Source organism: Pholcus phalangioides, unplaced genomic scaffold (assembly GCF_987345545.1).
Source record: "Pholcus phalangioides strain wild (caught in Gottingen) unplaced genomic scaffold, Ppha-v1.0 ptg000011l_1, whole genome shotgun sequence".
Classification (NCBI taxonomy): Eukaryota; Metazoa; Arthropoda; class Arachnida; order Araneae; family Pholcidae; genus Pholcus; species Pholcus phalangioides.
This window is the reverse complement of record NW_028301604.1, coordinates 14,684,716-14,699,708: the sequence shown is the minus strand read 5'-3', so window position 1 is coordinate 14,699,708 and position 14,993 is coordinate 14,684,716. Positions and strand designations below refer to the sequence as shown.

General features: G+C 35.2%; 1 protein-coding gene across 2 annotated transcripts in view; it reads right to left on the bottom strand.

Moving 5' to 3' along the window:
• Nucleotides 1–14,993, bottom strand: part of LOC149080102 (speckle-type POZ protein-like) — a 45,538-nt gene that overhangs the window by 18,558 nt on the left and 11,987 nt on the right. For both annotated transcript variants that reach the window (XM_089239101.1, XM_089239102.1), the window contains exons 3-5: nt 14,702–14,823; nt 7,017–7,168; nt 6,464–6,591 (exon numbers count right to left, since the gene is read on the bottom strand). In XM_089239101.1, the coding sequence (XP_089095227.1) occupies nt 6,464–6,591; nt 7,017–7,168; nt 14,702–14,823 (402 nt within the window). The remainder of the gene's footprint in view (nt 1–6,463; nt 6,592–7,016; nt 7,169–14,701; nt 14,824–14,993) is intronic.

Genomic DNA, 14,993 nt, shown 5'->3' with positions numbered 1-14,993 from the left:
AGAGGTTGCACATTACAAATGTTTCGTAGAGAGAGGATTTAAAACTGACTAGAGCATTATCAAATTAGAAATATCAAGTACAATGTGCAAAAAAATATATTGAAAATATTGGAAGGGCTCAAAAATATTATGGGGTGAAGGCAGAGGTGGATTTAATGGCACGCACCTGGGGCCCTGAATTCTAAAAGGCCCTGAAAAACACAAACTTCACACTTTTTTTAATTTAAGGGGCCCAATATTTTCTTTTGCACCTGGGGCCTCGACTGACTTTAATCCCCCACTGGGTGAAGGAGGGGCCCCTACACCCAATATTTTTATAGGTGTTATCAAAATGTGGCAAATAAACCTAATTGAGTGTGTTCGGGCTCATGGACCGGATACAAGTTTACGCCTAGAATGATCCAGCATTACATAGTCCGCTAACAGTTTATTTGGCATTATATATTATTATATATTACAGTGCAACCTGTCTAAGGCAGATACTGTATGAAACAAAAACCAGTCTTAACCATTTAAATGCTGATGTTCCAGAAATAGAACATAGTTTTGATTTGCAAAAGATTAGATAAAAATTAATTCAAACACACATTTAGTTTTTTTTAATCACATATAGAAGACAATTCAAAGTATTTTTTGAAATAAGTTTGGAAACTTCAAGTTGATATGAATTTTTTGACAAAATTTTTAAATTTGGTATTTTTTGGATCTTTTTCTGCATTTTGATTAAAATTTGCCAAAATTTCAATTTTGAAGTAAATTGAAAATTATTTGGTGTGTCTTTACTACTGAATATGAAAATTGAAGTAAATCAATTACAGTAGAACATTGATTATCCGAACACATCAGGACCGAAAAGAGTTCGGAAAAGTGAAAAGTTCAGAAAGTTGATTTAAAAACTAATTTGATAATGCAAAGGAATAAATTGAAATTCAACAAAACAAAAACCATTAGTAATTAAATTTAACCGACTTATTCTGAAAAGTAAATGAAAAAAGCAGTGTATCACAAAAGAAAAAATTGTAAAGGAAAAAATAAATGGTAAAACAAATACATACGCACATAATAAATAACAGCGTCAAACAATTAAAAAAAATGAATATCTTTAATTGCTTCAACTTGCTTATATGACATTTTGCAGTATCATCCCGTAATAATTTCAACATTAAAAATTGAAGCGGGTCAGTGTTAAGCTGCGATTCTAACCACGTGAGACATTTTGTGAAATACTGTTCTGCCTCACTGCGCGTTATTACATTTACTGTTAGTTCATCTTCATCACTTACACAGTCATCCTGATCAACTTGATCATTTACTTTCATAATTATTTCTCAATCATCCAAAATAATGATATCCCGGATCTTTATCATTTTTCAACCACTGAGAGACATCCTTTTCATGCCAGGACTGGAATGCAGGGAGTTCCTGAAGCTCTTTTGAATATGGAAGATTTTGATCGTCTTCAGTGGTTGTGTTAAAACCATGAAAATACGGGCATAACTTCATAAAACTTAGCGAGACTTTAGTCCGGCTGCTGTTTTCAAACTGACTGCAAAATTTTCTATTTTATCACAATTTTTTTTTAAAATAACTGATGGTTGCCACACCTAGTCCGTATTCAGCTGCAAGTTTCCATCACCCGATTTCAATCTTTTCACAATTTCACTTTTCTTTTCTATGTTTAAAACAATGTGTTTTTGTTTTGTTGCCATTCTGCACTTGAGAAAGACAAAAAGTAATTTTTCGTCAGCCACAAGAAACACCCATTGAATTCGAACACAAAAATAGAGTTTGTAGAGGAGTAAAAAATCACAATTTAAGTGTTATAGATATGCAGAATCTTTCTTTCACAAACATTATTGGTTGTTGATCTCATTATCACTGTTTTTTAAAAAGGCATGCAATTCAATTTTTTAATTTAAATACAGTGAAACTGTAACATTACCATTTAGGCCCCAGCAGAAATGGTCCTTTTCTAGTCATTTTTATATTTTTATTACCTTTATATTGTTTCAGGGATCAATTGGCGGGATCATGTGCCGCCGATTGACTGCCATGTTTACGGTCTTTTGTGCTGCCAGATGCCGAAAATATCATAGTTTTACAATATTATTCTAAGTTCATGTGAATATGTAAATTTATTTGCCAAAATGTTATGTTGATTCTAGCGCCACTGAATCTTGATATGGATTGGTTCCGGTAATAATGTGAGATGGGGAATTTTCCTTTATATGCTGGTAGTGTGCAGCGAACAGACACGTTGGTCCTTGGACGTTGATCGTTACATTTCATTCCACCTGTGATGTTTTCATTCCACCGGTGATGTTTTCATCCCACCTCGTTCTGGAAGCCATGAGTTATTTTCCACATGGGTAAAAGGCTGATATCCCAGGAGGGACAGAGCCTGGGTCATGTCTGGTCTGACGGAAGCCATGAGTTGATGGTCTAGCTGGGTGCCTCGGCACCGTTCGATCCATTGATCATTGCATTTGATTTCACATGTGATGTTTTCATCCAGCCTCCTTTCGGAAGCCATGAGTTAATAATTTAGCTGGGTGCCGTTCGATCAGTTGATTATGCTCTTCATTTTCTAGTCAAAAATCTCTCTACCTGTGTTGAAATTTCTATGAGATGTCGGTTCTCGTCTTTGATGGCATATTCATCGGGTTTGTCATGACGTAGCCTCTTCGGATACTGTTCCTATGGAGCTTTCTTTCAGAACGTTCACCAGGAGATCGGACGGATCAATCAAGAAGTGAACTGTTCGTTCTTGCGACAGTGACTTCCTGAAGGGTGTAATTGACAAACCGACTAGGTGCGAAAGTTTTGAATCTGTTATATATTAATGCTAAAACTCTAAAGAAAATTTACAGATGCATGTTGTGCAGACTTAAAATGTTTTGTTGTAAAATCTAAAGATTAACGCTCTAATAAAAGTCTTAAGTAAATAAAAGAGCTGTCATATCATTGTTGTCACCTGTATGGCGAAATTATATTGGGAAAGATGAAAATAGAATCCGGGGATGGCTAATTTGTTACAAAAAGTCGCTACAACATTATTCGATACAATGATATTCTTTACTACGATAAATCCCTCTATAACAATATTTTTAGGAGATTTCATCTGATAACATCGGTATTTTGCTCTAAAAAATCACAGAAAGCTGAAGTTAGTTATTGGTATTTTCTGTGTAAGACACGAAAGTACAATGCGGTAAACTTCTTTACAGGGGCAATGCATCTTAGTGAATTTTTATAGTAAATTAATCAAATACAATTTTTTGCGGCAAATAAACACATAAAAGCATATTTTCTGATGGTGTCAACAGTGTCAATGTAGAAAAGATGACAACAACAGCATAAATTTGATCACACGCGAGAATAATTTTACTTTTCGATGCAACGATATAATCCCTCTACAACAATATTTTTCTTGGTCCACAAAATATCATTATAGCAAAGTTTCATTGTACTAAAAAATTTCAGTTTTTGACAAAAGTGTTTATTCTATTGCTATGCAGGAGAATGTTTTATATCTAAAATTAACTATATTAGCGCATTAAATATGAAATTTCAAATGTGTAGTTATTTGAAACAGCAAACATGAAAAAATTCAAAATAATGTCTGTTTAACACTCATTGATTTATAGCAGGGTTGGCAGGTTTTTGACGGTTTAAACTGTCACGTCAAAAACTTCAAATATTGCTTTTCAATATAAAAATTCCCACTGGAAATGCACACGTTAATTGCATGTAATGTTTAAAGTGACTATGTTATACAAAGAATAAATATTTAATTATGATTTTAAAATAATGTTCTACTCTCTGCAGAATTATATATGCACAAAAATATATATGGTTTTTTTCTTATAAAATATACAATTTGAATAAAGCATAGCATAAACACTGGAAGGAAAACTGGAATGATTTGACATTCTCTGATTCAAGATGATTCTTGAGCTTCCAAAATTTCTTCAACTGTTTACATATGCGTGCATTTATATCTGTTAAAACCATCTGTTAATCAAACCATCTGTTATACTGTTTTTACAATAGATAAGTGTTTGAAAAAGTTTATTATATCATATATGTAATGTTGATTTCTATTATTATAGAATTATCTAAATAATCACTGAGATATTTAAAAGGATAGTCTTGTTGTGCATGAAATTTAAATATATCTAGCGATCAAAATACTAAATAGTAGAACTAAAATGTCATTTAATTTGGCAATGCTAGCTTGTACATGACGCTTAAGAAACTCCTGTTGCTTATCCTTAGTCAAACTTAGTTATTCTTACTTCTGCACTATAATTTGGTATATTTACTAGCATTTATAATGCAATGGTTTTCCAATTGAAACTGTATTTAATTTTAAATGTGCAAAACAAGTGCTTTGGGTATCAAGTTCTGTCGGCTCTGTTTTGGTTGAAAATATTCTTTAAAACTCTGGGAATTTATACACCCTGAGCTCTAAATTTTTAGATGAAAATAAATGAGTTTAATTAGTGTATTAACAGATTCTATGTGAAAATTTTTACATGAAATAAAATTTTGGGCAAATCAGAAGATTTAAAATATCAAAATATATTCTCAATTATAATTCTGAATGTAAAACCCTTTAATCTACATAAAAGTTTTTTTTTATTTCGCATATCTATCAGGTTAAAAAACTATTTGACAACATTGACAATAAGTTTTTTACTGTTAAGTCTAAAACCTAACTCTGTGATGTCCCTATCATACATATTTTGAATAAGCAGCTCTATTCCACTTAGCAAATTGAACACAGGTAATCAGTAGCTTAGATAAAATGAACCACAAAATTTTATATGTTCTAGACTCTTAGGGGTCATTCAAGTATTACATCATCATCGATGGGGGGGGGGGGGGGTTCCGATTTGCTGACTTTTGATGACAAGGGGGGGAGGGGGGGTTTGGATAATGCTTACGTCATCAACCACCCTTTATGAAAATATGAGTTAGGATTCAGAGGGGCAGAGCTTGACAAGGGGGAGGGGGTCAAAAATGGCTAATAATTTGCTTACGTACTACTTGAACGGCCCCTTATGTTGAAAAATTTAAAATTGCAAACTATAATTAATATTTTGTTTTAATTATTGCAATAAATTAATGTTTAACAATAAAACATTGTAATATACAAAAAAAGTAAGTTTTTTATCATTTTATATACCTATTGTGTTCAAAACATCATCAAAAAGCATTCATTTTGGTTTTTGACAGTTTAAACCAGTTTACACCTGTTTTGATGCTTGTCAAAAACCCAACCCTGGTTTATAGAAGTTAGGGTGATGTTCTCAAAACTCAAGTTTCGTGAATTATAGAAATAAATGACTGCATATATTTTTATGTACACCTCTATAAAACGGAAACCTGTCTAAAATGGAAAATAATTTCAATCTTTTGACCTTCCATTTTATACAGTTTTTAATGTAATTTCTAATTTTTTATTTGATAAATCAAATGTTGGTGACACCCCTAGGTGCCGCATCACTCACTTTGAGAACCATTGTCTTAGAGACAGCAGTTAATGCATAATTTTTGGTAAATTCACTTGATTCATTGAATTCATTCGATACTTACCTTACCAAAAGGGTCAGTCGCTTTTGGTATGTTTTATAAATTTTGTTAATTATTTGTGATTGCCAGTTATTAATAATTTATAATAACTGGCAACTACAAATAATTATTGGATTATTATTATTTTCATCATGACATGTATGTAGCATTTTGTATTTATATGAATAGCATAAATGATTGAACTCATTTTCATATCTGAGTGTTGAAACAAAATATATTATGACATAATCACACGTCGTAACATAAGTGAAAGTATTTGATACATATGTGATGCACAGTAAAGTAAGACCAAAGTAAATATTTATGTAAATATACACTCATGTATATTTGTTTTTTCATTAATTACTTTGCAGATTCACATGTTCATCATTCCTAATGAATTATTTCATTTCTTGCAAAAACTCTTTGTTGAAACTGATACCACTATAAGCATAACAGAGCTGGAAAAATCCTAGGCGATGGCATCGTCAATGTGTCACCAAAAGATGTGATCTAGTGCGAGTTGGATTTGAGCATTCCATGAATATTTGTCTCATCTATGTCCTGAAATCCAACAGATTTTGTCATTCTAATTATGCCATATCTTCAAAATGAAGGGTCACTTCCAGATTTAAAATAGAAATTTTGTGCCTTGCCAAATTTTACAGGTTGTGATTTCTTACATTAAATTTACAAAATTGCTTTATAGCAAAAACATGTAAAGTGAGGGGATACCTGTATTTGTTTTTATTCGAACCTCTCTCTCTCTCAAAAAAAAGCTGCAGATAATATACAGCAGCATCAATTCACACTAACAAATTAGGTATTTTTAATACATAACCCACAGATTAGAGTAGGAAATTAAGGTACTTGGTTAAATGCTCACCTCACAATATAAAGTCAATTTGTCATCTGTAAGTAGACCATTGCTTTCTTCAAGTAAGAAGTCTCTCCTGATGAACTTCTTAAAACCCCAATCCTTACCTTGAACAAATCTGTAGGCACGTTGGCTTTCTGAATGAATGAAAGAAAATCATTTTAGAAAATATTTGAGATTTTGTTCAATGCATGATCTCTCACATTGATTCATATTTATAACTCTCTCAAACTTTTCTTATTTGATTATTTTGTCACACAAGAGGGCTGATTAGACTGTGATCTAAGCCCCGTTTATATGTGCAATACTGCGGTAGCATTGGGAGATCTAGCACCCGCTTGATGACTTTCTTTCCTCGCATGGAAAGAAATGGAGATCAGGAATTGGTGAAAATTCTTGAAGTGGGCTTTAAACCTGCTTTTTCCATTTCCCATGTAAATAGGGCTCTATAATTCAAAGCTAATTTTGAATAGTAGTACTGCACTATGGTAAGAATTAAAACCCAGACTTGTTGAACCGGTTTGAGTAGTTATCACTTTAAATTCAGCAGAGTATTTCATACCCATAGCTTTGTTTTCTTCTCTTTTTGCATTCAGAATAGAAAACTTGAACTTTGCACGAACTTCACTTTTATTACATGAAACAAGCAATAAGTACAAGGAAAGGTAATCTTTGCTCTCTTCATCTAATCCTTTTGGATTTACTCTCAAACACCTGAAAAAAAACCAATTTCAAAGTGAAAAAATGTGAAGTTAAACATTCAACCATGTTCAATACTATATTTTGAAATTTACTGTCAAATGAAAATGAATAGTACATCCAGGGCCGGAACTAGAGGGAGGGGTCAACTGCCAATTTTAGGTGGAAACAAAGAAAACAATTGAAAATTGTCGAACTTTAAAGTTGTGGGAATGTTAAAAATCCTAGTTATGGCCCTAGGTACATCTATTGAAAAGCACAATTCCAAAAATATATAAATACCTTTTCAGTGTGTCAATGACATTATCAAGCTAAAAATTGAGCCTAGCTACTGCTGGAGGAATGGTAGCCCAACAGTAGTAAAATGCTGACATACAGAAACACTGTCAGAATTACAATAAATTTCATACCTTTCGGGCTGTTATGCCGTGTTCCAAACTGTTTTGTAGCAGACGTTTCATCCACTCCTGCAGTGGACATCTTCAGTACTGTTTTTGGTGAGCGAGGAGACAAAACGACCTCCTTGAATGATTTTTGTCTACTGATGCTTTCACTGGAGATGTAAAAGGATAAACATTGTCATTGTGACATCGAGCAAGTGACGTGTTGATGGGATGTGGTGATTTCTGATTGGGTGGGTGGAGATCAGAGTCTGGAAATTTTTTAAATAGGGGGGTCCGAATTCGGAAGAGTTGATTTTCTAACTGTCCTGATCGGATCCTATTTCGGATTATCTAAGTTTGTTTATTATAAACTCTGGCTATGAAAGCCTACCTTCTCTTTTCAAGAATCTCTACAGGAAGGAAACTTACCATTTGGTATGCCTAGACAATCCGAAACACCAAGATCAAGATGGTTAGAAAATCAACTCTTCCAAATTTGTTATTGTATTTGTATTTGTTTATTATAAACTCTGGCTATGAAAGCCTACCTTCTCTTTTCAAGAATCTCTACAGGAAGGAAACTTACCATTTGATATGCCTAGACAATCCGAAACACCAAGATCAAGATGGTTAGAAAATCAACTCTTCCAAATTTGGACCCCCATTCAAAAAATTTCAAGACTCCGATCCCCACCCACCCAATCAGCAGTCGCAACATCCCATCAACACCAACACAACACTTGCTCGACGTGGTGAAGTTGATCCTTCTGCATCTCCAGCAGAAGCGTCAGTAGACAACAATCACCCAAGGAAGTAGTTTCATCTCCTTGCTCACCAAAAACAGCACTGAAGATGTCCAATGCAGTAGTGGATGAAACGTCTGCTGCAAAACAGTTTGGAACACAGTATAAGAAAGCCCGAAAGGTATGAAATTTATTATAAACTTAGGCCATGAAAGCCTACCTTTTCTTTTCACTGCCAGAATTGTTTAACATTAATGTATCAAAGACTGTAACTTACTGTTGTTGGACGTACAACACTTATTCAAACAAGTTGGAGTTCATTTGCATGAAAATATTCATGTACTAATCTGATTTTAGTCAGATGTTCTAATTTTTTTTAATGGTTTCAGGATATTTCAATTTGAAGTGAATTCCCATCCTCAGCAGTTTTGTTTGATTCTGGGAACTGTGGGCACTCGTTCTCAGCAGTGGCAAAGAAATCAGGGCGCTGAAGATGCATGCTCATCATCAGCAGTAGCATTGCGGTGGCAGTGAATTCTCATCCTCAGCTGTAACATAGAGCCCAAAACTCAAGAAGCTTGTAGTTTTGTAGTACCAAAGAAGCTTGGGCTGTAAATCATTGCTCTCAGCAATGGCATAGAAGCCGGGCTGCTGGTGCTTATCCTCAACAATGGCATAGGACCCGGAGGCTCACGGTGCTCATTTTCAGTAATGGCAGGTAAACCGGAATTGGTGGATGCTCGTCTTCATCAGTTGCTTCAGAGCCTGGGCTGTGGGCACTCATTTTTATTAGATGATAAACTACTACATCAACTCTGGCTAAATCGCAATTTATTGCCATTAATGAGATGGGTTGGAAATGAAGGCACTGTCTATTGGTGGTTGCCTCAAGTTCATTAAGGAAAATATCTTATCTATATCCTCCCTCGGGTTTGAACCAGGGACTGTGACAGCAACCTTCATGGTGGTAGATGAGCATCTTACCACCACGCCACTCGGACGAGGTGATGACAGACTTGACTTTACTGCACACCAACTCTGGTCATATATAGCCATACGACAATTTCTAACCAGTGGAGCTGCATGGGAAATGAAGGTTCCATCCATTGGCAGTCGCCCCAGGATTGGTAGGCAAAGAACTTGTTTCTGACATTCTATGCCCCGATTCAAACCCATGGACCTTGATGGCAACCTTCATTTAATGAAAGACGAGCATCTTACCACTGCACCACTCGGGAAGTGATAATAGACTGGTCAAATTTTGAAGAATTTATTGACGTTGGTATCAATGACATTTATAATAAACAGTGTTTACATTCATCCTAATGTGTTGATATTTGATAAGGAAATGTTGTTGCATTATATATTGTTGTTGCAAATATTCATCAACATAGTGTTTTAATTAATTTGATCTGTGGAATGATTGCTAAAGAGTCCCAGAGAGATTGATCTGAAACTATCACAGGCAAGAGATGTAAACACCAATAAATGTGATAGTCAGATTCAAATGATTTTAGGGATGAATCAGTTTTCTTAGAATGAAAGGTATTTTATTCACAAGAGAGACTACCTTTCTTATCTTTCTTTCAAACCGAACACAACTCTGGTCTAACACCATGGGCAATTTACTAGAAAATGAATTGTGCAAGAAGTGTGTATGAGTACCTAACAATCTGAGCAGAGGCAGATTTAACAGCAGGCACTTTGAAAAACCCAAACTTAACTTTTTTCTAATTTAAGGGGCCCAATATTTTCTTTTGCCCCCAGAGCCCCAACCGACTTTAATCTGTGAAAAAATTAGTACAAAACTAAAAGGGAAGAGGAATTGACATAAAATTTGAGGTAAAAACATTTGTACAACAAATAACGAAGTTTGCTGTGAAGTTTTGTGATATGAGAATTCCATTTAAGGTTAGAGTCAACATAAACACCAAGATATCTGATAGAATGTACTTATTTGTGTATTGCATTCACAAGAGAATACTATATTTCTTGAAGAGCTAAGTCATCTGGCAACACAGTATCACACAGTGCAGGGGTCCTTGATTCACAGTGTATAACAGGGGTGGGAAGGGAAGAAGTCCATTTTGGAGCAGCAAAATATAGGATTTGTAGCAGATTTAGAGCAAAAATATATAAACTGGAGCAACAAAATTGTTACAAGAAAAAGCAATGAATTAAAGCAGCAATATTTGGGATTAATAACAAAAATGAGAAAAAACCCACAAAAATTTATTTTAAAAAAAAGCAGCCATATTTTCTTACCAAAATTTTTCACACCAGTCTACTTAAGATGACATACTTTTTGCTTGCTGAGGGCATTATTTGCTGTCTACAACAGCAGCAGTTTAAATGGGCTAAAATTTTTCGATAATAAAAGTTTTCAATTTTTTTTTTCTCCCTTAAATTAGTAATTAGAAAAATATTAATTTGATATTTTATACTTTTGTGTACAGTAATTGGTGCCACCCATCTTCTCCATATCGTGATGTGCAGATATGTAACTGGGTGCATATATGTTATAAGTCTGCTGATTGCAATGGCAGCATTTTTTTCAAAGGAGTAGCTAACTTGAAATTTAAAAACTACCACTGGAAAGTTAAAAAGTCCAGGAAATGCTGCAGATTTTCACTCACTTCCAATATATTGATATACAGGGTGCATAGCAAACGGGGGGGGGGGGGGGGGTATGACATTTTATTGGTGAACCGCCAATCCTATAGGTATACTTTTAGTTAGAAAAAGTTTTCGAATAATGTATAGTATCGAGATATATCATTCATGTTTCAAGGGATTGCACAGTTGGTGAAATTAAAAAATTAACTTTTCATACAGTCCCTGTGTGCCCCAAAACCCAATTAGAAAGTTTTTGAAAGGTTTTAGAAAGTTCATCTCCATATTATTACTTTTTATATTAGAAACTGCTCTCAAATGTTACTGGAGGGGGTGGGACTGATGTTTCCAGAATAAGAAAAATGCTGTTCACAATGGAGAAAACAAATTTCAGTCTTTTGTCTTCTAAAACTGAAAAAACTTTAAAACTGAAATCATCACTAATTTTCATTGAATTGACTTGTATTTCCCCATGTTGAAAAATTTGATCAAAATATTGATTCAAAAATTTTTAAACATGGTCACTCATCTAAAATTTTATATCTAAAAATATAATTTAAGATATCTAATTGGTTTTGTCAACAAATAAAAATAAATTATGAATTTTTATTTAAAATTTTAATCTAATTTTAATTGGATTAATTGAGTTGTGATTAACTCAACTGAAATTTTTAACTGCAATTAACAATTGATCAATTTACTGACCCAATTAATCGGACCAGCCTTGATACATATCCTACATTTTGTTGTTAGAATTATACTACAGAATCATTACATTTTGTTAATACACTGCTGGCCACCCAAATTGCAACACCAAGAAAGACAAGAGATATCGCAACAATATTTATTTTGTAGATAACATGTTGACCAAGCATCAAATGATTAAATTTATAGACTTCTGTGAAGTGTGGTTCCTGCCAAAATCAGTAGCCAGAGTAGCCGCCATTGTTGGAGATCACAGCTGCCACACGCCTCGGCATTGATTCAAAGAGACTTTGGATGTGTTCTTGGGGTACAGCAGACCAAGCAGCTTCCACGCGTTGCCAAAGTTGATCTGGTGTGGCAGCTGGGGATGTAATCTGGGTCAATCGTTGAGCAACCATGGACCACATGTTTTCTATTGGCGAAAGATCCGGAGAGCGAGCTGGCCAGGGAAGCAATTCAATCTGGCGATTGATGAAGAACCTGTGGACAATGCGTGCCACGTGTGGTCGCGCATTATCCTGTTGAAATATGGCTGTGGGCAAGCCCTGAAGGTAAGGAAGGACAACTGGCTCCAACACCTCGGAGATGTAGCGCTGGCTTTTTAAAGTACCGGCAATGCGTACTAGAGGAGTGCGAGAGTGATATCCAATACCGCCCCATACCATAATACCCGGTGCAGGACCAGTGTGGTGGTGCATAACGCAGCTGTTCAGCATCCTCTCTCCACGGTGTCTCCAGACTCGAATCCGACCATCGTGGTGTTGCAGACAGAAGCGTGACTCGTCAGTAAAGACAATTTCATTCCATTGTGCCGTCCACATCCTTCTTTCATCGCACCATTGGCGGCGGAGATGTCTGTGGTTCTGCGTCAAGGGTAGACGAAGCAATGGACATCTTGCGGACAGACCACTCTGCTGTAAACGGCGTCGAATGGTACGCGCAGACACTGGATGATGCGGTACAGACTGAATGTGCTGTGCTATGGTTCGTGATGTGGCTGAGCGATCCGTCACTGCCATACGCACAATACGCCTGTCATCACGTGAAGTGGTGCACTGAGGTGGATGCGATCGAACACGTCGGTCCGTCGTACCCTCCTGCATCCAACGATCACATATCCGCATTACAGTTGTTTGGTTTCGTCCAACACGACTACCGATTTCCCTGAAAGATAATCCACAATCTCGGTAGGCCACTATCCTTCCTCTGTCGAACTCGGATACTTGATCAAAAGATGATCGCTGTTTTCTACGAGGCATAATTAATTGTTTTTTTGAAAAAACCACAAGAAAAACACAATTGCCGTACTTCAAATCGTCGAAATCTCCAAGCCTTAAATAGCGCTTTGAAGTGGCGCCACAGGCGCGCGTGATGTGCGTCTGTGCTGAAATTCTAATCATTTGCATATCTCACTTCCGCTAATGCATGTTGTAAATTTCATATTATTTGCATGCTTCCTTCAGGGTGTTGCATTTACGGTGGCCAGCAGTGTAGTTAGAACTTCAAAGACATTTTTTTCCCACTTTTTGGCACACAATTATTTTCTTTATTCAGCCTAAAGTCCTCACCACCTATAGAGTGGTTCCTGCCCTATACAGAGCATGGCCCTTGAGTTGCCCCTGTTAACAAGGAGTGAACAAGTATGGTTTTTAAATCATAGAATCTTAAATGTTTAGTAAATTAGGCAGTGTTATGTGCTCAGAAGGTGCTACCATTTATGTCTAAATGGGAAGTGAGAAACTGATGATGTGAATATATAGACAATTGATGTTTTTTTTTTTTTTCATTTTTATTGGCATGATACCTGCTGGCTTCTTATACTCAGAAAGAAATTGTTGGAGCAAAATGGGAGAAACATTTCAGAAGAATCAATACGATATTTGGTGATGCAGCACTCATTATTTGGCGACATTGATGATTCAGCACTCATTATTTGGCAACATTGATGATTTAACACTCATTATTTGGCAACATTGATGATTTAACACTCATTATTTGGCAAAGTTGCAAAATTAGCATTCGTAATTTGGCGAACTTGCTCTTTTACTCGTGGAATGAAATTTTTTTTTAACGAAACATCTAGATTTGATGCAATGACGATCGACTACAGTAATTTCTGCTGCTTGCAGAGTGCTGACTTTTTTAAAATGGAAACTGACTCGTATTTACACTTTAAAGTTGAAACACCATTACAAACCATCTTCAGCTGCACGATCACAGAGATTATTAGGATTTTGTAATCGAAAGCCTGATGAAGGGCCAATAGTTTAAATAAGAGGCTGCAGTTATCCCAATAAAATTTTTGGGGACAAAGCCAAGAACGGGAACTTGCCGAGAAAATTCAAAAATTGATTCAAAAAAAAAATCTGTGACGCACTCTAATTTTGCTAATTATTCTGGACTTCCAGCAACTCTTTCAATGAGAGACTAGATGGATTATAGGTTTGACATGTTTGTAGCACTTTAAAAAAAACTGTCTTGGGTTAAAGTTGCAAAGGGTAAATAAAAATTCAATATTTTTGAATTGAAAATTTTCGTTCAAAAAAAATTTCAGTAGTGCTTGCAAAGCGTGAAAAGCACACATGGTTAACATAAGAGTTTTTCCCCCAGTACTGTACTTTGCAGTGTAGTCAAACTAATTTCCAACAAAGATCTCTATTTTTATAAGGTCATGAGATAGCACAACTACGGGAGATGGGAGGAGAATCATTTTGTGGCAAGCAGGAACAAAATTTTTTGCAGTCCTTCTCTAAAATTCCAAGCACACTGAGGCAAAATTGTCTATTTGGAGCAGAAAAGTACAAAAACACACTATTGAAGGAGAATGGTGCAAGATGTCAATTTTGGCGCAGTGCTGCACAATTGGCACAGGGGTGGCACCAGGGGTGGAGTTCCCACCCCTGGTATAATGAAAAGGGTCCTTCAAAGTGGGCCTATGTATTAGCAAACTACGTGATTATTATTTGTTTTCAATTTTCATGACCTCAGTAACATATCATGCATTATGAATAATGACCATAGCAAATAAAGTGTTTTTCATTGCTCATGTTAACTGTTCAACTGTACCTATGTATGCAGAAAATAAAAAATATATATATGCATACCATTTCAACTTATCATTTGCGCCAGCAGAAAATGTTGAACTCTTCAAAACTTCACCCATTTCTTCTCTACAGAAACTGAAGTTATTTATTGTCCACATATAAGAAAACTTTATTACTTTGACCTAGATATAAAAACAAATGAATAACAAAGAAATATATTAAACAAAAGTATGTGAGAAAAAAAGAAAATTTTTACATCAAAATAAATTTCAATAACATAACAACGCATATGCATCACAGCATTTCAAGACAATAGCTTACTAATGACATGAAACTGGAAGTATTCTAGCAA